The sequence below is a fragment of the Anolis sagrei genome, chromosome 5 (genome assembly GCF_037176765.1).
Source record: "Anolis sagrei isolate rAnoSag1 chromosome 5, rAnoSag1.mat, whole genome shotgun sequence".
NCBI lineage: Eukaryota > Metazoa > Chordata > Lepidosauria > Squamata > Dactyloidae > Anolis > Anolis sagrei.
Genome location: NC_090025.1, coordinates 166,198,369 through 166,221,200, shown reverse-complemented (window position 1 = coordinate 166,221,200; position 22,832 = coordinate 166,198,369). Strand labels below are relative to the sequence as shown.

At 40.4% G+C, this 22,832-nt stretch overlaps 1 protein-coding gene across 1 annotated transcript; it reads left to right on the top strand.

Moving 5' to 3' along the window:
• Nucleotides 1-1,984: 1,984 nt before the first annotated feature.
• NCF4 (neutrophil cytosolic factor 4) lies at nucleotides 1,985-22,099 on the top strand. Its single transcript, XM_060776985.2, has 10 exons — nucleotides 1,985-2,223; nucleotides 3,963-4,047; nucleotides 8,698-8,851; nucleotides 10,723-10,793; nucleotides 12,882-13,009; nucleotides 13,131-13,188; nucleotides 14,062-14,160; nucleotides 15,288-15,418; nucleotides 16,844-16,909; nucleotides 20,541-22,099. Exons 1-10 carry the CDS (start codon nucleotides 2,192-2,194, stop codon nucleotides 20,767-20,769), a joined length of 1,053 nt encoding a protein of 350 aa, XP_060632968.2. The 5' UTR covers nucleotides 1,985-2,191; the 3' UTR covers nucleotides 20,770-22,099.
• The last annotated feature ends 733 nt before the right edge of the window (nucleotides 22,100-22,832 follow it).

Sequence of the window (22,832 nt, the reverse complement as noted above, 5' to 3'; positions counted from 1 at the left end):
TCTGAACACTTTTGTTCCCCAGGAGCAGTCTTCTTTTTCAGGAGCTCAGGTTAGGATATCTAAATGTTAAATTCTCATTTCTGTAAGTGCCAGGCATAGCAATTGTTCCTTAATTGATAGCGAAGTAAGCCCCCTTCCACAAAGCTGAATAAAATCCCACATTTTATGCTTTGAACTGGAATATGTGGCAGTGTGAACTCAGATAAGCCAGTTCAAAGCAAATCTTTTGGGCTTTTCTGTCTTGATATTCTGGGTTATATGGCTGTTTGGAAGGGCCCTAAGACTGGCCTAATTTTTTTCTCAAAGAAAGCAATGAAGAATTTCAACTTTTTTTGTCTCACTAAAAATATGCAGTTTGCAAAGCCTTTTTGCAATTCAGGAGTTAATTGTGCAAAATTCACATGCAGGGCTTTTTTTGTGCAGAACTTTTTTCACACAGAAAATGCTGTTTACAGATCAGAAGTTGTTTTATATATAGAATAAGCACATACAAATTTTACACAGAAAAGGTCCCAAAATTATAAAGATTCTCATCAGTCCAGGACTCGAATATTTTTGAATATTATTTCCCTCCCGAACAATTTCTTCTTCCAGATATCATAGCTGGATAGACCCATGGTATTTTGAGTGAATCTTATTGCCAGTCATGGTATTGCGAGTGAATGGTATTATGAGTGAATCTTATTGTCAGTGAATCTTACAATCTTCTGGTGTGAGAGAATTGGCCACCTGCAAGGACGTTGCCCAGGGGACGCCTGGATGTTTTGATGTTTCGATGAATGAGACAACACCCCAAGATTTGGATGGAAGATGATGTATAATCGATTTTAGTTTGACGACTGACCACTGTAGTTTTAAATGTATTTGTTGTTTTAATATGTTATTGTAATATGAACTATGATGTTTTACCAATTGTATGTGTTTTTATGATTGGAAACCGGTCTGAGTCCCTCAAAGAGGTGAGAAGGTAGGTATATAAAACTTTGAAATAAATAAATAATAAATAAATGTTTTACCATCCTTGTGGGAGGCTTCTTTCATGTCCCCACATGAGGAACTGGAGCTGAGCTGACAGAGGGAGCCTCATTACCTACATGGGTGGTGGATAGAGTTGCCTGGCCAGTCCTATACCAGACCTGGAGATCTCAGGGCCTAAACCTGAGATTTGTGTCTGTGTCTCATCATCTGGAGCTGCAGTCCAATGTGCGAAAGGGGAGGGGGAAGAGGAGTAATAGCCTCCTCCCTTCTGTGATTTACCTGATGCTGCTGTCATTTTAGGTGGTAACAGGTGCCTGCCATGGCGTGTCCTCTGGCTACCATTACAATGAGAACAGGAAGGGCACAGTATGTGTTATTCATGTCCCTGGGCCATCTAAGTCTGGGGAATACAGAATGGCTATAGAAACAGTTGTAGCTGGTTATACTTCAGAAACAGTCCAACTGCTTACATGAGTCCAAAGTTGTGATTTGCTCTGGATTCTTGTGGAGAATTCAGAGCAACCCATGGCTATGGTTAATGTGGTTCACAATCATGTTAACCTGAATAAAGTTTTTAAAACATGCCATCCAGAGCAACTCTGGTCACCTCTGATGCAAGCATATTATAAAATTATTTGGAGGACATATAATAATTTAGACATGTCAATAGGTGAAACCATAAATAATGATCCCATAGGTACTACATTTGTTTGTATTTCAAATAGTAAGAGACAATAGGATGAAATGAAAAACCTCATTACCCTTTTTATTTAAATCAGTGCAGGACAGGGAAAGGCAGAATAAATTAACAATGGCTTTTCATTCAGTACTACTAAATATGTAGCAATGGGGCTGGGCAGTTGGAAAATTGGGGTCTAATAGTATGTTTCTAGTTTTAGCCACAAACTGTTGGCAGGTGTGTTGCTATACATGCATGACCTCTGTTTCAAAAGGCCTCTGCTTTCACTTGCACTTCCTCAATCAGACAGGGGTGGGGTAAACCAAGAAAACACACATTGTCAGAAAACAGAGAAGTATTCAGTACAGCAGAGATCTTTGAAGTCTTGCCGTAAATGTGGAACACATTGATCAAAGCAGAGAGGTGACCTTGGAAACTGTCACCATTGCTTCTGGTGAGGGGTACAGAGAAGGGAACTGATTATTCATCTCTTTGGTCCACCTCTGAACTGTTGCACTGTAACGAACCAGAAGAATGTCTCTTCCCAGGCAGTTGCGGGGTGAGAGGTGAGTCTTCCCAATGCTTTCTCCTGCACACTTCTATGCTTTGCCTCTAACTCCCTTGGTGCATATTTTACACCAAAATAGACATTTGTATACTGGGCTGATGCTTCAAAATCTTTGTTTACTTTCCCTGGTCCTATCATTTGGGGGGATTTTTATTTATTTATTGTGTCAGGAGCAACCAGATATTTGTATTACATTTTTAACAAAACAAACAAACAAAAAGACAAAACACAAAGTTTGCAAACTTGGTAGTTGATTAAATGTCCTTTGACCAGTATCTGGCCACTTGGAGTGCCTCTGGTGTTGCCGCATGTAGCAGGCTCAGACTGCATTGTAATAGGTGGTCAGTGGTTTGCTCTTCTCCACACTTGCATGTCGTGGATTCCACTTTGTGGCCCCATTTCATTTGGGTGGATGGGAAACCACAGTGTTGCCACCATAATTTGGGATCAACTGAGGTAGCTTTACTAAGGAAGTAGGTGACAGAATTACCTCTCATATGACAGATCCCTGTGAGAGCATGCAAACTTTCCTTCTGTGTCAAAGAGAACTTTGTGGGCATATAGCCAAGTATCTCATGGGATTCTGTTGAAGTAGAGAAAAATGTGGTGGAAAGGACAGACAATAGGAGACAGTTTTTATTGATTGTTGGGCTGTGAGCAGTTAAGAGTAGACAAATCTACTAACCACAGGAAAGGCCCTATTTTGGTGCTTCTGCTTGAGTGGAGAGAAGACAAAAACAGTCTATAGTGGAAATTTTTGGGAGTGGCAGCAATTTCAGCAACATGAAGGGGACCACCTAGGGGCTACAGAAAAAGATATGCCCAAAAGTGGCCTGTATGCTATGCAACATTCTTGAATTGCATTTTAAAAAGTGTTTGCTCTTATGTTACAGCCCCTTTATCTGCAGGGGATATATTTCATGATTTCACATGAATACGCAAAAATATTGGGGGTTTTTTCATGTCAGGAGTGACTTGAGAAACTGCAGATCGCTTCTGGTGTGAGAGAATTAACCAAGAGTGAACCTTAATGAATGAATAACTTTCATCAAAATTGTACCATAGACTCCTGTAAGACTAAAGAATACATCTCTAGGCATCTCTAAGGGTGGATCTGTTCTGCCCTATATCCCAGGATCTGTTCCCAGATTATCTGCTTTGAACTGGATTATATGACTCTACATTGCCAGATAATCTGGAACAAGCAGATAATCTAGGACCAGATTCTGGGATACAGGACAGTGTAGATCCAACCTAGCTCCTTCAGTGCAATTCTATAGTCAGCTTATGGTTTTTTTTTTTATTTGTCATGTCAGGGCAACCAGTGAATTATATTACATTACTAACAGAACAAAGCAAACAAACAGACAAAATACAAAATTTGTGAGTTTGGTAGTTAATTAAATGTTCTTTGACCAGTATCTGGCCACTTGGAGTGCTTCTGAGCCCTGCCACATGCACAATGGAGGACCTTCTTGCAGCAACACCAGAAGCTTATGGTGGAAGCATATGACAGAATTGCCTTGAGGACCAAGAAAATGGCTAGAGAGAACATATTTTATCAAACATGGGTAAATGAAACCTGCAGCTATGGGGGTCATACTGTGTTGTCTTTCTTTTATTATTTCATAAGTCATGTTACAAATCTAATAATTTCCCTTACAATTGCGTAACATCAGATCACCACCATAGTAAACATCATAGTTTTCGAGAGTAATCTCTTTTCTTGCCTTTCAGTGATTTTGACCAGCTTCCAGATGATGTAGCTGTTTCGGCCAATATTGCAGATATTGAAGAGAAGAGGGGCTTCACCAGTTACTATGTAAGGGAAGATGAGTTCACTTTGATATCTATTTTACAGAAGAGCAGGTAGTGGAATTAATGTATAGGACATATTTGCTTTATGAGTAAACAGGGTGTATCCATTATTGCACAAGAGAGACATTTCCCATGAGTTTCACAGCAGTAGGTGTCACAACCCACTCTGAATGTGTGATCACTGATTCTTGAAATTGAACAGCCTGCTACATTAAAGAAATAGCTGCAGCCTAAGAATATTATCTTTTCACTCCAAAGTAAAAACATATCCCTGGATCAGAAACAGTATGTACAAGTCAGGGAGATGTAAGCCTTCCTCTATCTGGTTTTGTTTTAAAATAAACTTCTTTTCCTGATCTGGAGTAGAGTCATATATATTTACAGTTTAAAAAAAGCATGAGCTAGGATGCTATCAGTATGCTGATGATACCCAAATATATTTCTGCATGCCTTCAAAAACAGCTTCAGTTAAGAATAGCGAGTCTCCTCTGAATGAATACCTGGAGGAGGTAATGGGCTGGATGAAGAAAAACAAATTGAAACTGTACCCAGACAAAAGAGAGGTGCTTGCCATCAAAGGTCCTAATCTGGGGATTGAGGTGTGTCGACTAGTTATGGATGGGGTTACTCTCCTCCTAAAAGACTGTGTTTGCAGCTTGGGAGTGCTCCTGGATCTGTCCCTTCAAATTTCAGTCCAGGTAGATGCAGCGGTCAGGAGTGCTTACTATCAGCTTTAACTGATTTGCCAGTTGCACCCCTTCCTAGATTTGGAGGACCTTAAGATGGTAGTGCATGTGCTGGTAACCTCAAGGTTAGACTTCTGTAATGTGCTTTATTTGGTTTCTGTACCAAGTTCAGAAACTCCAGTTGGTTTAAAATGCAGCAGCCAGATTGGTTACAGGAACATCGAGGAGTGAACATATTATACATAACTTAAAGTCAGTCCACTGGCTGCCAATTACTTTCTGGGCAAAGTACAAAGCCCTACATGGTTTGGGTCCAGGTCACCTACAGGATCGCCTTCTTCTGCACAATCTACCCTGAACTCTGAGGTCCTTTGGGGGGGGGGGGAAACATCTGCTACAGCCTTCCAGAATCAGACTGCCCACCATCACCAAGAGGACCTTTTCACCTGTTGCCCCACAATTGTGGAACAACCTGCCAGAAGAGCTCTGACAGCTAGATCAGCTGTCAATTAAGACACACATGAAGACCTATCTTTTCTGGCAGACCTTCTCAGACAGTTTTAATTATGAATTTTAAACTTGCATCTTGTGTTTAATCTCTGTTTTATGTATTTGAATATATGTCTTATAGAAATATGTTTTAATATGTTTATTTTAGAGAATGTTTTTAGGTGTAATCTGCCTCAAGTTGTGAGGACAGGTGGGCAAGAAATAATAATAATAATAATAATAATAATAATAATAATAATAATAATAATAATTGTTCTGGTACGGCCGTACCAGGAGCTCCATCTTATCTTGCTATTTGTTGCTATTTGTTGACTGTTGTATGCTTTTTAAAGTTCTATGCATTTGCAGTTAGATGGCTTTCCTTACTTTGCAGTTATTGGGTCAATGACCTGTCAATTATCATTAGATTCCCTAGTTCTGACCCTTTTTTGGGTTTTGGAGGGAATATGAGCCATTTTAGGTCAGTCCACACAGAGAAGTCTTTCTTACAGGACTTAAACCAGGACCTCCTGTAAAAGGCTTCATCATTTACAGCTTGGCCGGGGAGAAATAGCCCCATAGCTTGGCCAGGGATATACAGTCTCAGCACAGCCTTTGCTGGGGACTTTACAGTTTGCTGAGGAACTTACAGCCTCTAAGCTCTCTTGCTAGGGACCCAGTCCCACAGTGCTTCAGCCAGCCGTCACTGGGAAGTGAACATCTTCCTCCTCCTGGAAGTTCTGCAAAGGTCTCTGTTTGGTAAGGGCCCTTCGCGGCAACCACAACGCAGATTGGACCGGGTGTAGGGGCCCCACGCCACCAGAAGAGAAGACAGATTGCCCAGGGTAGAGGTCGGGGATTTTCCCAACAGTGAAGGAACAGTTGCCTGCCCTTGGGGGCAAGATCGAGAAGCCAACAGTTTATTAAGAAAACTTTGAATCCAATCGTTGAAACCTTGTTATTTGTTCAGTAATAAAGATTTTGTTGCATCTTTAAAGACTTTGGAGCCCATCTTTTCAGGAAAATCCCAAAAACCTCTCTCTGAGGCAACCCCGGCGTCCCGTTGAGCTCATAGAAATTAAGTCCAGTTTATAGTCTTTTATAGGAGCCCAGCGCGTGACAGCACAATAATAATAATAATAATAATAATAATAAATCTGCACACTATGGCTTAAAGCCTATTGTTCATGTAAACTAGAGTAGAATCATTGAATCAATTTAATCTACTTTTATGTTGCCTTATCCCAATAATTGATTGAATGTCTACTCCAGTTGGTCCCCACCAACAGAATGTCAGTGTATGTGTTTGTTGTTTATTCATTTAGTCACTTCCAACTCTTCATGACCTCATGGACCAGCCCACGCCAGAGCTCCCTGTGGGCCATGGCCACTCCCAGTTTCTTCAAAGTCAAGCCAGTCACTTAAAAGATATCACCCATCCATCTTGCCCTTGATCAGCTCCTCTTTTCTCAGCATCCCTGTTTGATCCAAGCTTTCCTGTCTTCTTATTATGTGGCCAAAGTAGTTAATCTTGTATGTGTTGAATACACTGTTGAATCAGTATATGCGTTGAATGTTATAACTTGATCTTTAGGCATTTTAGGATAAATATTCAATAATCCTCAGTCAACTGCCTGATTCAACACTAATCCAGAGTTTAGCACTAAGTAAACAAGTCTGACTACCCCCTGCTTTTATTTAAGGATAAAGAAATTAGTTGTTTTTGTTATGTGTAAATCTGGTGACAACATTATAGCTTTATCACTACAGTATCTTATCTTAGTATTTATAGTTTAGTCAAGTGCTTATAATTATTTGTTAGAGAGCTCTTGGGCACTGTTATGAATTATAGCAGATTATACTATACTATTCTATAGTGGATTATACTGTACTAGTACTATGTTGCTTTTATGTGCTTTCAAATCATTTCCGACTTATTGTGTCCTAAGGCACACCTATCACAGGATTTTATATAGCTAAAAATGTGTGACTTGTCCAAAGTCACCCAATGGGTTTCCATGGTCAAATGGGGAATTGAACCCTGGTCTTCAGAATCATAGTCCAATACTTAAACTACAAGCAAACTACAAATCATAGGATTTCACAGTATTGAGTCATAGCTGTTAAATTGGTATCGAACTGCTATGACTGTGTAGCGTATGGAAACTCTCAATATGCTGAGAAATTTGTTTTCCCAATAATGCAGTGAGTTTCCATAGACAGCATTGAATGGAAAACTTACGTTTACTATAAGTGCTTCCAGATGCTGCTTTGATCATGTCATCTGCCACATTCACGTAATTTTATGAGTTGACAGAGGGTCTCCACACTTCTATACAGAGACCTATTTTCCCTGCTACTTTTTTCATCATCTACAAAAAACCCCTCAAACAAGCAGGAGAAACAGAAGACTTGAAGAAAGTATTTCATTTGTAGTGGTGGGCTTTCCAATGTATGGGCTCTAGAACAGATCAGGCATGAACTCTCCTTAGAAGTCAAGATGACAAAACTGGGGCTATTGTACTTTGTACAATAGCCCCAGTTCTAGGCGATCCCTTGTTGGCCGAGTAGGATAGTCTTCCAGGATCAGTGTTCAGGTGGGTCTGTAGGTGACTGTGGAGCCCTATTCTTGATCTGCATCTTCTCCCACAGTAAGGGCATTGGTTTCCAGGTGGAAGGCGGTCCTGGTCAGGGTTGGCTTGACATGCCTTTCTCTTGGCACGTTTCTCTCTTTCGCCCTCCATTCGTGCCTCTTCAAATTCTGCAGCACTGCTGGTACAGCTGACCTCCAGCTGGAGCGCTCAAGGGCCAGGGCTTCCCAGTTCTCAGTGTATCAGTGTACTTTGTATATATCTTGAAATTACATGACTCACTAGAAAAGTTGATAATACTGGGGGAAATGGAAGACAGCAGGAAAAGAGGAGCACTGCACTACAAACGGATTACCAGTAATTCAATATAAGAACCCATAATCCTGAGTTTGCAAGTCCTGAGCAAAGCTGTTGAAGACTGGGGCTCTTGGAGGTCTCATTCATATGAATGCCCTATGTGGAAGCTGATTTCAATGGCAAATAACACCAAGAAGGAGGAACTTTCCATAGGGGTGTGGAAAACACCACATATAGAGGGAGATGCAATGGAAAGTATCTGCATTTTTAACATTTGTTTCCCTGTGTTAAAATTACAAGCTTTCCTAAATTTAGTTTCTGTTACTCCTAACCTCCTGTTACCTCCTCAGATAACATTTCTTTGGGTGGGAAACACGATGTCCAATGCAGATTGTGGACTAGGACTCTCATAATCCCTCATAATTGGCCATGCTGGTTGAGGTTTAGGGAATAATAGTGCAGAACATCCAGAGGGCATCAGCTTGAATGTTCCTTCCCTAAGATTTCAGATAGATGCTTTCCCTGGTATATTGCCTGAATTCTTTTAAAAAAAGGAATCAGGGGCTCATATCATATCATTTTCTTTTCCAGGTATTTGTGATTGAGGTGAAAACAAAAGGTGGAGGCAGGTACATGATCTTCCGCCGGTACCGTCAGTTTTACAACTTGCATACCAAGCTAGAGGAAAGATACGGTGCTGAAAGTAAAAACAGCCGCTTTACCTGCATGCTTCCTGTTTTGCCAGGTAATCCCCAAATTCCTTTTGTTCTCATGCTTCACTAATAAATCTGCTGTTGTAACAGGTTTAAAACTGGCATCAATGGTTATTTTTATTTGTTCGTCTGCTCTGGGCCGGGGGGGGGGGGGGGGGAGTTGATGAAGAAAAACTTTATTTATGTATTTATTTATTTCATCAGGCAATGAATAATTCTCAGTAGCTAAATAATAATTACATTTAGCCACCCTCCTCGCCCCCATCTTTGATGTGCAGACCCCCCCCCCCCCATTTTTCTCTGAGAAGATATCTGTTTAGGAATCTCTAGTTTCTCTATCTGGACTCTGTGGTCAATTTCTATTAGAACTGAGATGGAATAAAGATCCCTAGAAAGAATGTTTAATCAAATCTGTGAATAATTACATCTGAAAAAGTCAAAACCTCAGATGTGGAAGGCTGACTGCACATTTTCAAAAGAGAGCAGGACTGAAGCAATTGAGTAAGTTCAAACTGTATGTTTGTCCCTTGAGAATGGAAAGTGATTTTCATTATTATTATTATCTTACCCCACATTTATCTCAGGAATCTCAGGAATCAAGACCAAAAGTGGGTCACAATCTCAAAAAATTATATAATTGAAAATGCTAAGAAGTATTGGAGAGAAATTCATGCTAGAATGCAGAAAATGCTACATATACAGTTTAAAATGGAACCAAAATATTTCCATCTGAAAATGCTAGATATAGAAAATGAAAAAAATAAAGAGATGTTGTTAAACTATTTAGTAACAGCAGCAAGGTTAGTCTATGCTAGAAATTGGAGATCTAAAGAATTACCTTCGACTGATCAATGGTTATTGAAAATAATGGAAATTATGAATATGTACAGACTGACATATTTGACAACAATGAACCAAGGAAGACCAAAAACCCAGACAGATTGGCAACTGATTAAGGATTATCTGAAAAGTGAAAAGATGAAATTAATAACATAAATAAGAAAGAAGATATAAGAAAAAAGCAGTTTACAGAGAAAAGGGATGCAAAGAAGAGACACTATGAAAGGTTAATACAACACCATGAAGTAGATGGAAGTCAATATATATGCACTCTCTTTTTCTCGCTCGCTTTTCTTATCCTTTCTTTTTTTTCTCATTCTCTGTTTTCCCTTTGAATTCTTTTCCACATATGTGTTTTTAATTTTTTATTATATTGTCAGTATTCTATCTGTGTGTTATTAATAAAATTATTTTTAAAAAATTATGCAATTAAATACATAGACATAATAAATATTAAAATAGAATTAAATTACAACAATTACTGTAGCATAGCAATGGCAAACTTCATGTGCGCCATATAATATTGGTTGGTAACTCCCATGACCCCCTCACTTCTCACAATGCAGACTAAGGACAATTTGCAGTCCACTAACATCTTTAAGGCTGAACTTTGCCCTCTGCCGGTGGCGCAGTGGGTTAAAGCACTGAGCTGCTGAGCTTGTTGATCGAAAGGTCGCAGGTTCGATTCCGGGGAGCGGTGTGAGCTTCCGCTGTCAGCCCTAGCTTCTGCCAACCTAGCAGTTCGAAAACATGCAAATGTGGGTAGATTAATAGGTTCTGCTCCTGCGGGAAGGTACTGGCCACATGACCTTGGAGGTGTCTACGGACAACGCTGGCTCTTCGGCTTAGGAATGGAGATGAGCACCACACCCCAGAGTCAGACATGACTGGACTTAATGTCAGTCATGTTTACCTTTTACCTATGATGCTTCTAACTATAAAGTCATTGCATTTCTGAAAACAATTGGCCCTTAGGCATAGAACCCTGCTATATCTTTTTAATCTCTTTCTTTTCCATGACAATGCCTCTTCAATTCCTTTGGTTCGCTTTGGTGCTTTCCAGGAAAAGTTTATGTAGGTGCAAAGAGAGAGATCGCAGACAGCCGAATCCCTGGACTCAACATATACATGAAGGTAAAGGTTAATTCTGAAAACAAATTGTTGCATCAAGCAGGGAGTCACTGCTACCTGCTAATATTAGGCTAATAGTAGGAAATAATTCTGTGCTCATCCATTCACGTAGTGAAAACTAAGGATGTTTTAAAATTTGTTTGTGCTACCATTTTTTAGACCTCTGGCACAAGTAGACCAGGGAGATTCAAAGGTAAATTACAGCTTGAAATGCTAGAGCTGTTTTACTGGTATATCACTTTAACAAGCTGGGTAGATGTGGGGAATACCGTGGATGTAGCATACCTGGATTTCAGTAAGGCCTTCGACAAGGTCCCCCATGACCTTCTGGCAAACAAACTAGTCAAATGTGGGCTGGGCAAAACTACAGTTAGGTGGATCTGTAATTGGTTAAGTGGACGAACCCAGAGGGTGCTCACCAATGGATCCTGGAAAGAAGTGACGAGCGGAGTGCCACAGGGTTCCATCCTGGTCCTGTTCAGCATCTTTATTAATGACTTAGATGAAGGGTGAGAAGGCATGATCATCAAGTTTGCAGATGACACCAAATTGGGAGGGATAGCCAATACTCCAGAGGACAGGAGGAGAATTCAAAATGATCTGAACAGATTAGAGAGATGAGCCAAAACTAACAAAATGAAGTTCAACAGTGACAAATGCAAGATATTCCACTTAGGCAGGAAAAACAAAATGCAAAGATACAGAATGGGGGATGTGTGGCTCGAGAACAGTACGTGTGAAAAAGATCTTGGGATTCTTGTGGACATGTTAAACATGAGCCAACAAAGTGATGCAGCGGCTAAAAAGCCAATGGAATTTTGGCCTGCATCAATAGTATAGTGTCTAGATCCAGGGAAGTCATGCTACCCCTCTATTCTGCCTTGGTTAGAACACACCTGGAATATTGTGTCCAATTTTGGGCACCACAATTGAAGAGATATATTGACAAGCTGGAATGTGTCCAGAGGAGGGTGACTAAAATGATCAAGGGTCTGGAGAACAAGCCCTGTGAGGAACGGCTTAAAGAGCTGGGCATTTTTAGCCTGAAGAAGAGAAGGCTGAGAGGAGACATGATAGCCATGTATAAATATGTGAGAGGAAGTCATAGGGAGGAGGGAGCAAGCTGCTTTCTGCTTCCCTGGAGACTAGGACGCGGAACGATGGCTTCAAACTACAAGAAAGGAGATTCCATCTGAACATTAGGAAGAACTTCCTGACTGTGAGAGCCGTTCAGCAGTGGAACCCTCTGCCCCGGAGTGTGGTGGAAGCTCCTTCTTTGGAAGCTTTTAAACAGAGGCTGGATGGCCATCTGTCGGGGGTGCTTTGAATGCAGTTTTCCTGCTTCTTGGCAAGGGATTGGACTGGATGGCCCATGAGGTCTCTTTCAACTCTGATTCTATGATTCTATGACTTGTCTCATACTCACCAATCTTATTGTCCATTTTATACAATTTTAAACCTTCTGTGCCAGTCTAATTCCCAATGCTGTAGTAGAATTGATTTGAAGAATATCAACCCCCACCCCTCATATTTGAATGCTGAGAAACCTTTTGGAGAATAATCCTAAACTGTTGTAATTCTTCCATTTGGGATGCATTCTGTGCAAAATTTGCATGTGAGTAATATGTATAGAGAACAAGATTTTCTGTACATGAAATATTTTCTGTGCAGAAAATAATATTGCTTCACAGGAATATTATTTTCTGCTTAGAAAATATTATTTCCTTCTCAAAACAACCATGTGTGAATTTTGTGCAGAATAAGTCCTGAATTGTAAGAATGCTTTGATAACAATGCAATTTTTGAAGACCTTCTCACACCTGAAAGAAAATTCCTAAAATTCCTTATTGATTCCTTTTAAACATGAGCCATGTTTTAAACATGAGCCATATTGAAGAATTGCATCCCTAAACTGTAGGCCATCAACATCTTTCTAGCTGCTCTTAAAATGTATGGGTTTTTTGGCCTTAATGTTGGTGCAACTGGTTGGAGAGCATTCCCAAACACATGCAGAGAAAATGTCTATAAAGCACTAGAGTGAAGATCATAAAAGGAAATATACCTTGCTCTCTCTGTTTTGGTTTAACACAGAAATTGCTTAGCCTGCCTTCTTGGGTGCTGCTAGATGAAGTTGTCCGATTGTTCTTCTATCAGTCAGACTTTGACAGTGAGCAGACTCCTCAGGGGCTGCGAAGGCTTCGCCCACGCACTCGCCGAGTGTGAGTATATTTTTCCACTGAGACTCCATTACAGACACAAAACTTCCAATCATTCCTGGGAATAATTGACCTGTTTTCAGTAGAGCCAATGAAATATTTCTCTCTCTCAACTTTATGACAGCAAAAGCATGTGCCCTCAAGAACCCAGCTTTGACCGAATGGCAGCCCCACGTGCTGAAGTGAGTACTTTGCTGTACATCATATAAATCAGAATTTTTGTTCTCATGGAGAAGAATGAATAATTTTCCAATTTTCCTCTTACTGTAGCAATAATAATAATAATAATAATAATAATAATAACTTCTACAGTTTTCAGAAATTATTAGCAGCTTGGAGGCTATCATATGCAAAAAAGCAAATCAGAAACAAATAGTACTTTCATCACAGAAAATAATATAATCCCAGAAAACAAATTTCTAGCATGAAAACAGCATCTTTGCAGAACGTAGCCTCTGTTTTTCAAGTTAGTGTTCTAGCTAGCAAAGCTGGCTACTCCTGTTTTGTTCGTATCCTTTAACATAATCTCAAGAGAACCCAGTATATTTGAATCAGGCATACTATCTGTGCAAAAGGAGCTTCAGTTTGAGGTGTGCATTGGGGAATTTAAAAAATGAGACCTGATGAATACATATGATAGGTGTAAGCAAACTAGGAAACAAAACTCCACATTCTGGTATCTGGTCATTTGCTTTATTTTATTTAATGAAATCAGAGACCATCTGACATGAAAATTTTTCTCCTTATTTGCTATTCAGGCATCCTAGTTTTGTGTTAGCTTACAAGATGCTCTGGCAGCATTGTTGTCAATGCAGAGAAATTTGCCACTTTTTTATTTGGAATAATACAGATGTCAGCCACAAAACAAACATTATAGATATTAAGTGTGGAGTGTAAAGTATTTCTGGGATTTATGATTCAAGTTAACAGATACTCCCATAATAATTTTCAAAGAGTGGAATCTGGTGTGTATATTTTTTCTTCTGGGAGCTGATACTGGGTCAAATTCTTCAGTGCTGTTATTTCATCTTTCACTGTTGGGATATGTTGGATAGGCACTATTTGATTTTACGGGCTCCACAAAACTGGAACTGAGCTTCAAGAAGGGAGACCTGATCTATTTACTCAGCAAGATCAACAAGGACTGGTTTGAGGTAAATATCACAAATTTAAATTCTAGTGTTTACTAAGCTTGTATGCTTCCCACTTTTAATTGGGTGGTACATTTCCTCTGTCAATTTAGATAGCAACACAAAATGCTGAATATCAGTCTGTTATGCTTTGATAACAAGTCTAGGTGAGATGTACCCCCGAAGAGCACCTCCTTTATAGATCTTTCATTTGTGCCACATTTATTTATGGCCCGAACTGTGGTGCAGCTAGTTAGTAGCCAGCTGCATTAAACCACTACTGACCAAGAGTTCATGAGTTCGAAGCCAGCCCAGGATGGAGTAAGCTTCCAACCATTAATAGTCCAGCCTGCTGTTGACCTATGTAACCCAAAAAGGCAGTTGAAGTAGGAAATTTGGGTACCACTTTATGCATGGAGGCTAATTAAAAACCTTCCAGCAATGTGCAGAAAAATGAGGAAGTACTCCATCAAAGGATCTGGTGTCACAAGTGGAGAGTGAAGCAGCAGCTTCCCTTGTGGCCAGAACCAAGCATACCCTCATGAAGCCGAAAAAGATGGAATGTTAAATTGCCTCTGTGTCTGTCCATATATGTTGTGTGTCTACAGGGCATTGAATGCTTGCCATGTATATGTGCATTGTAATCCACCCTGAGTCCTCTGCAGGGTGAGAAGTGCGGATTATATTATTACAGTAAATGAATGAATGAATAAATAAATAAATATTGTGGATGCACCAAACTTATGATATATTTATGTGTTTCATCTAACCAACAAGAATGATAAGATTTTTCTGTGCTAGCCTTTGAGATGATATTGTTTACAAATGACCTTGTCCCAGAGGCAGCTGTGCTTTCTTAGATATTTTCTGATGACTTTGTGTGCAATAAAAATCAGCTGCAACACTAGCTTGTTCAATATGATAGAATAAAACATAACTGAAAGTTTTAAGAACACATGTGCCTTGGATTAAAAGCTTCCTGAACTACGGTTCTACCAGGTTATTGTTTCTTGTTCAATGTCACCATAGGATTATTGAGTAATTGTTCTGGACTGTCAGAGAATGACATTTTCCACCTTCATCTCCTACAAGAAAAGAGATACAATCCTTCTTCCTTCCTCAAGAGGTGTGTTCTGTTTTTCTTCTTTCAGGGAACTGTCAATGATGCCACTGGCATTTTTCCGTGCGCTTTTGTGACTGTCATTAAAGACCTCCCACAAGAAGAAGGCTCTATCAACTGGTTGCGCTGTTATTACCATGATGACAATGTCAGCACCATCAGGTAATGAAAAGCATCTGCTTTATGTATCATTTCCTTTTTGTTTCTTGGCTTCCTCCCACCCTTTCCCCCCTCTTCCTAAACTCACTGGGGGACTGAAACAGTTATGGATTATTAGTTTAGAGCATCTATTCCCAACCTTTAGTCCTCCAGGTGTTTTGGATTTCAGCTCCCAGAATTTCAGACTGTTGGCTAAACTGACTGCGGCTTCTGGAGCTGCAGTTCAAAGCATTTAGACAACCAAAGGTAAGGAACCACTGGTTTGGAGTCACCAGTGTACAAGATAATTTTCAGAGTGCAAGAAGCCCACTTTCCTCCTTGAGGAGACTATAATGTAAAATTTGCTACATGGAGAACGAAAGAAGAACAGGGAAGTGAAAGTAAGTGTGTCAAAAAACAAAACAAAACAAACAAGCCTATGAATAGCTCAGATCCTGGAAGTTCCAGCGTCCTCCAAATATCATGATCAGCAGCTATGCTGTCTGGGGGATTTTGATAATATAGTTACAAAATGAAAATTCCCAGGTTCTCAGACAGTCAATATGTACTTGTTAAAAAAAAACCCAAAATGCTCCTAGAGAAATCATTTTAAAACAAACAGAAGTACAATGGGATGCTGAATCCTTTCAAAAATCGGCACTACGTCCCTGCTCCAAACAGTCCTTTCCATTGGCTTCTTCTCAACAGATATTCAGTATGTTTGAAATCTCTTACAAGGAAAACATGGCTTGGAAGGAAATCAGTGGCATTTAGCTTTGCAGCTGCCTCCAACCACATTGCAATTGTCTCCTCTTCACCACAGGGCTGTACAGATTAGCAGGGCAGAGTGACTTCTTCTCTTCCAGAAAAGGGAAGAATGCTTGGGTTTTTAAGGGAGGCATGGTGATGTGCTTTTTCATCATTAACATATGTTGGTGGCATATTGCAAGGCTGGTAGAACCAGTGAGCTATGTGTTGCTTAGCCCAGTGATTTAACCTCTGGATTCTGTCTGATCCTGGGAGCTGAGCAGGATCAGCATGAGTTACTACTTGGATGAAACTAGGTGCTGTAGACTATATTTTAGAGCAGTGTTTCCCAAACTGTGCTCCTCCAGGTGTTTTGGACTTCAGCTCCCAAAATTCCTAACAGTTGGTAAACTGGCTGGGATTTCTGGGAGCTGGTCCAAAACACCTGGAAGAGCACAGTTTGAGAAACATTGTTTTAGAGGGCGGGCTGGCAAAACCACCTCTGAGTATTCATTGTGTAAGAAAACCCTATGAAATTTATGGGGTGACCGTAAGTTGATAGGCTATTAAAGGCATGCACACACACTGAGTAAAATGTTCAGTACCTAAGATGAGAAAGCAAAATGAGAATTCTTTCCTTCTGTTTTGAAATGTCATTCATAGTGTTCCTTCAAAGCTGACTTTGTCCTTCCCTTATTTCAGAGATATATCAGTAGAAGAGGACCTGAGCAGCACTCCATTTTTCAAAGATCTAATGGAATTAGTGAGGTAAGGGCCTAAGCAGATGATCTCACAGTTGAATGTACAGAAAGTATTTCCATTCATGTGCCCTTTATAAGACCCTAATGACCTCTGGAATTGTTTCTGATTTATTTAGTCCTGCTTGCAAGGAAACAGCTTGCATGGGATTGGATCCAATTTTAAGCACCCCATGCTAGTAGCTCGGTTTGCAGAAACAGACTTCTTTGCCATTTCCTCATAGCAGGCCTCTTGGGACCTTTGTAAAGGCCAACCAGTCAAGATATGGGGTGATTTTCTATGAGGAGTAGGATGAAAAGGGTCCTAAAATTTAGGCATAGGTATCTTCTTCAATCAGAGTTGTTCTGCCCCCGTGCTATCTTAACTACTTGGAAGGTGAACTGGCTGCACAGAGAACAGATCAGAGACTGTATAATTGAATAAAAACAAGAATTTATTAACTGACAAGAATTTCAGACTTTCTCTCCTCCTGGGTCTCACTAAAGTTTTTATGAGGAGAGATAAAGTCTTTGAGAGATAGACTCCAACCTTCCTCTCTCTTCACCTTCCAGTCATGGAGAGGCTGACTCTTCCAAGAACCAGAAGTGCCTTGCCAGAGGTTCCACCCCGGAGAGAATTCTTAAAGAGGCAGGATGATGGAGGCTTCAAATGCAAAGATGCTGTCTAGACTGACACCCCCCCCCCACCCCGAAACTCTGCATAACATATTAATCACTCTAACTAAAAAGGGCTTAACTAGGGGTAAACAGTGAGGGTCTTCATAGGGCATGACAAGAGTGCTTCAGCTAATAATTGAACACATTGTCCTTTAAACAGAAATTACCGAAAGATGTATCAGATTTTTTCATCAAAGAAGTGGAATGTTCTGTTCTCTGAATTGTGTTATCTTATGGAATTTATAACAAAGTATTAATATCTTTAGTGTACTACTGCAGCAGGGCCTCTGGTGCTTATAGTGCTATTAGCTTGCATAGTCCTTCTTACCTAATGCTTACATCTTGTCCTCATTTGCACTCTGCTTCCTTTCTTTTTGTTCCAAATTTAGCACCTCATTAAACAGATAAATTGGTAAATTTATCTATTAGTGCTAGCTTTAATGTACGATTTTTCCTTCTGTTCGTTGTCTTGGCCTTTTTCCTTTACCCTTATCAGGCTGTTTAAAACTGCTTTATGTGTAAGTTTGTATGTGTTGTTAATACGATTGTGAGATATGTGGTCCTGTGTCTCTCATGTTTGAGGTGTGAAAGATCCTTTGGGTCATAAGGAGTTCAGGATTCCACTAAGGAGTCTTACTTGCTTTGCTTTCTCTCATCCTCTGAGGTGACTTTACGTTTCAGGTCTGAGCAAGGCCAAACTTCTACAACCTCTCCAGGCCACAGCATTTTCTGTTTTTGTTCTTACTTTGCCTTTGTGGGAGTTGTTTAAGGGCCATTCCACACAGTCAGATAACCCAGGATATCAAGGCAGAAAATCTCACAATATCTGCTTTGAATTGGATTATCTGAGTCCACACTGCCATATATTCCAGTTCAAAGCAGATAATGTGGGATTTTATTCAGCTGTGTGGAAGACAGAACCCAGATCTTCTAGTTCTGACTGTGTCCACCAGGAAAGGTGAGTGGTTCAAACTAAGAATACTGGAAAGACATTTGCTTCACCCTATTAATTGTAGCTGAGCATTGGTGAGGTTTTTGAAAGGCTTCTCATGTTTTGTTTGGGTCCTTGCCTGAATATTAAGGATTTCCAGTATGGTCTTTATCTTTGGTTATTGCCTCAATGCTTTGGCTTTGATTCCCTGTCCTATTTCTTGAGTCCTAAAGCACTGCTAACAGTTTGTCAGTCAGCTCCCTTATCCTATCATGCTAGAGCTTGGAAAAGTTATATTTTGGACTACATCACCCAGAACCCTTGGGCACACAGGCTCAGCTTGCTTGTGAATGCTGGGAGTTGTGGTCTGAAAAGTTACTTTACCAAGCTCTGACCACATGCCTGCAGCCACGTGATATATCCATTCCAGATCCTGTTTGTTATCTGTCTCATTCACCTTTCTGATGCTATATTTATTTAATGTTGTTTTATATATCCTTTAAAAACTGTTTTTAGCATGTTATTAGCAGTTCGAAAACATGCAAATGTGAGTAGATCAATAGGTACCGCTCCGGCAGGAAGGTAACAGCGCTCCATGCAGTCATGCCGGCCACATGACCTTGGAGGTGTCTACGGACAACGCTGGCTCTTTGGCTTAGAAATGGAGATGAGCACCACACCCCAGAGTCAGATATGACTGGACTTAATGTCAGGGGACTACCTTTACCTTTACCTTTAACTGCATTGTTTAATTATTGTATTAATACATTTTTGCTGCCCTTTTTCTTTAAAAAAATGTAATCTGCCTTGACTTCTGTGCTGGGAAAAGGTACAATACAATAAAATACAGTGGGCCCACTGGGGTTAGGTTCCAGGACTCTCTATGGATAGCAAAATGCATGGATGCTTAAGTCCCATTATATCCAGTGGGGTAATAAAGTGTCCCTTACATAAAACTGCATAGATACTGTGGGCTAGTTGTAAAATGAAACAAATCTGCCCTGTTTTCAATTGAAACTTGTAGGAAAATTTCCAGGTCTGGAAGGCGTCTAACCAGTTTCAGATGTTTGATGAAACTTGATGTGTGATTACATTCACTGGATATACTTTGTTCTGTATTAGTAGGATTAGTCATACTATCTCATCACATGGGCTGACTTGCCCATCATACTCCACTTGTTCTCCTATTTCAGCACAGAGTCCATTAGATAATGCACAGGGACTTCCTGCCAGGCTCCCTGCTGCAAGGGGAGAGGAAGCGGTACATGCCACCACCACAGCAACACAGTACTTTCCCATGTTGCCTTACCAGCAATGGAGGGAAGCCAGGTGGCAATGCTTCTCCCATAGGATGAGGGATAAGGCAAGTCGCACCATGTGAGGCATGGGGCAATGGCTTCTCCATGCCCCGCCCCCCACCATGAGCCCATGGATTGACCATGATGTGTGGTGAATCCATAGGCCTTTGTGATGGTATGTGAGCTGGTAGGGTCAGTTGGTTAGAATGTTGGACTGAGAATTGAATCACAGAGGTTTGAATCCCCACACTCACCCATGAAACTCACTGAATGGTCACTCTTTCTCAGTCATTTTCACACAATTGTTATGAAGGTTAAATAGAGAGGAGGAAAGCCATGTGTACCACCTTGTAGTAAAGGTGGAATATCAGTGTAATCAATAACAATAAGTACACTTGGTTCTCATATATAGATTTACCTTTTGTGGATTTAATTATTCATAGATGTGTTTAATATGGCATCGCTATGAATTCCTTGGTCCTCCGGTACAAGTCTATGGTCAGCTTCAGGTGGAATTGTGCTGGAAGATCTTGGGATTCCTAGAGAGAACACCTCTCTAGAATTGTTAGGCCATCCAGCATAACCCTATAGTCAACTTACACAATAGTAGCATGCTGGAGGACTAGACTCCTAGAGAAGCATTCTCTTAGGTAAAACAAATAACATTTTTATTTACATTCCTCATTTTCACAGGGAACTCCAGCAAATGTAGAGGGATGACAGTGGTAAACAAATTGTCTTCACTTTTTTTTCAGGCGAGAATTTGGGCGCAATGATATTGCCTTGAATTACTGGGATGCCGAGGGTGACCTGATCCGCCTGCTCTCCGATGAGGATGTTGTACTTATGGTGATGCAGGGCAGAAGCTGGCCTCTTGAGAAACACATCTTTCCATGGAAACTGCATGTGACCCATCAAGATGATTACAGTGTGTACAGCCTCACAGGATCTGCCATCTCAACACCAAGAGTAGTAGAACCATGATCATTTCTCCCTACTATTATGCTTCAACAAGAATGGACAGTCATAAAACAATTAGGGATGATACAGAACTGGTGTATTGTAAGGGAAGAGTCTTTGTTCTTCCCCACACTATAGAATTAGTTAATATGTAGATGGTTTACTTCATATGCTTTCGAGTCCAGGAAACAAAATATTACTACTAATATGAATAAGTATGGTAAGTCTTTAATATACAAATCTAAACAATTATAAAGAAAAATATTAAGAGCTATTCTGTGCAAATATATGCATCTGTTTATATTTTTCTTGTATGTTCTCTAATGTGGTAAAAGGTAAAGGTTTCCCCCTGACATTTAGTCCAGTTGTGCCCAACTCTGGGGATTGGTGCTCATCTCCATTTCTAAACCAAAGAGCTGGTGCTGTCCGCAGACACCTCAAAGGTCATGTAGCAGGCATGACCGCATGGAGGGCAGTGTGATCATACATGAAAAAATTGATCATATCAATGAAAAGGGATGGTTAGGGTTCCTTGAAAACAGGCATTGTTCTAGGACAGATTGTACCATTTCATCTAGTGTTTGCCAGAGTATTTGTATACTAAATTGTATATATTGGTATCCATTGTCTTTAATTGTTCACTGTTATTATAATATATCAGATGATTACATTACAGTATATAATGGTTCAATAATAACAGCAGGCCCTCTATAGTCATGGATTCTGCATTCACAGATTCAACCATCTACAGCTTGATAATATTAAAACATAATGTTAGAAAGCAAATTGATGTTGTCATTTTCTATAAGGGACGCTATTTTAGTATACCGCTGCATATAATGGGACTTGAATATCCACAAATTTTGCTATATATGGGGGACTCAGCAAAGATGAAGTATTTTGACCACATAATGAGAAGACAGGAAAGCTTAGAGAAGACAATTATGCTGGGGAAATAGAAGAAAAAAGGAAGAGGGGTCGACCAAGAGCAAGATGGATGGATGGCATCCTTGAAGTGACTGGCTTGACCTTGAAGGAGCTGAGGGTGGTGACAGCTGACAGGGAGCTCTGGTGTGGGCTGCTTCATGAGGTCACGAAGAGTCAGAAGCAACTGAATGAACGAACAACAACATGGGGGAGCCTGGAATTAAAGTACAGTGGATATGAATAGCCCATGATGTTAGAAGAACACCCCAAATTTATCAAGCCCTTTGAGCTTCTAACAGACTAATTTTTGTATTAGCAATGGACAAGTGTACTTTTGATCTTTTAACACCTGCTGCTTAATGATTTCATCACAGGTCATTTTTATTATTCTGTAAACCTTTAAATATTTTTCAAATTCAGAAAGCTGATTTATAAAAGGAAATTTTATCTGTATCCATTTGTAATATTGTGTGAAAGACTCAGGGCCATTCCAGACAAGCCCAACATGTGGGACCTGTCTCACTTTTACCAGAGATGTCCAAATAATGCCTCTGGTAAAAAGTAAATTAATGTGAAGTAAATTGGATTTTACCAGTTTACTCCACATTAATTAAACACCTCAACAAATCTGGGCCTTACTGAAAAGCCTGAGTTTGTTGAGGTGCTGGGGCTGTGGGGACTGACTACCGGGACTGCTTCCACTTCTTTGGCCTCCCAAAAGCCTAGAGGAGCAGGATGGCGCCCACCTCCTCCCCTCTGCCCCCTCATTTGGGCCCCAAAACTTAAAAGAGAGGCTTGCTAGCAGCACAGTCCTTTCCCTACAGTCCCCTGGCCATCTCCTCCCTCCTCCTTCCTGACACGTCATTTTCTTGCACCAGGAGGACTATAGGGAGAGGACTGTGCTGCCGACAAGCCTCTCTGGTAAGTTTTGGGGCCCAAATGAGGGGGCTTCATGCCATCCTGATGTGACTCAGGATGGCATGTAGCTACCTGCCCAGGGAAAGCCTGTGGTTTGGGTTGGGGATGGGGACTAGAACCAGTGAAAACAGGCTATTTTAACCCATTTCCACATGGGTTTTAGCTATGTCTAGAAGAGCCCTTAGCTGATGTACCTCTTTCTAGGTTCAATGGGCCCATTATAATTGATGATAGCAAACACC

What these genes read in the sequence shown, in the direction of transcription:
- NCF4 (XM_060776985.2), top strand. Translation starts at nt 2,192, where the DNA reads ATGTCTCTTCCCAGGCAGTTGCGGGGTGAGAG. An exon ending in GACTCAACATATACATGAAG is followed by an intron (nt 10,794 to 12,881) that starts GTAAAGGTTAAT and finishes GGTTTAACACAG; the next exon opens with AAATTGCTTAGCCTGCCTTC. An exon ending in CGCCCACGCACTCGCCGAGT is followed by an intron (nt 13,010 to 13,130) that starts GTGAGTATATTT and finishes ACTTTATGACAG; the next exon opens with CAAAAGCATGTGCCCTCAAG.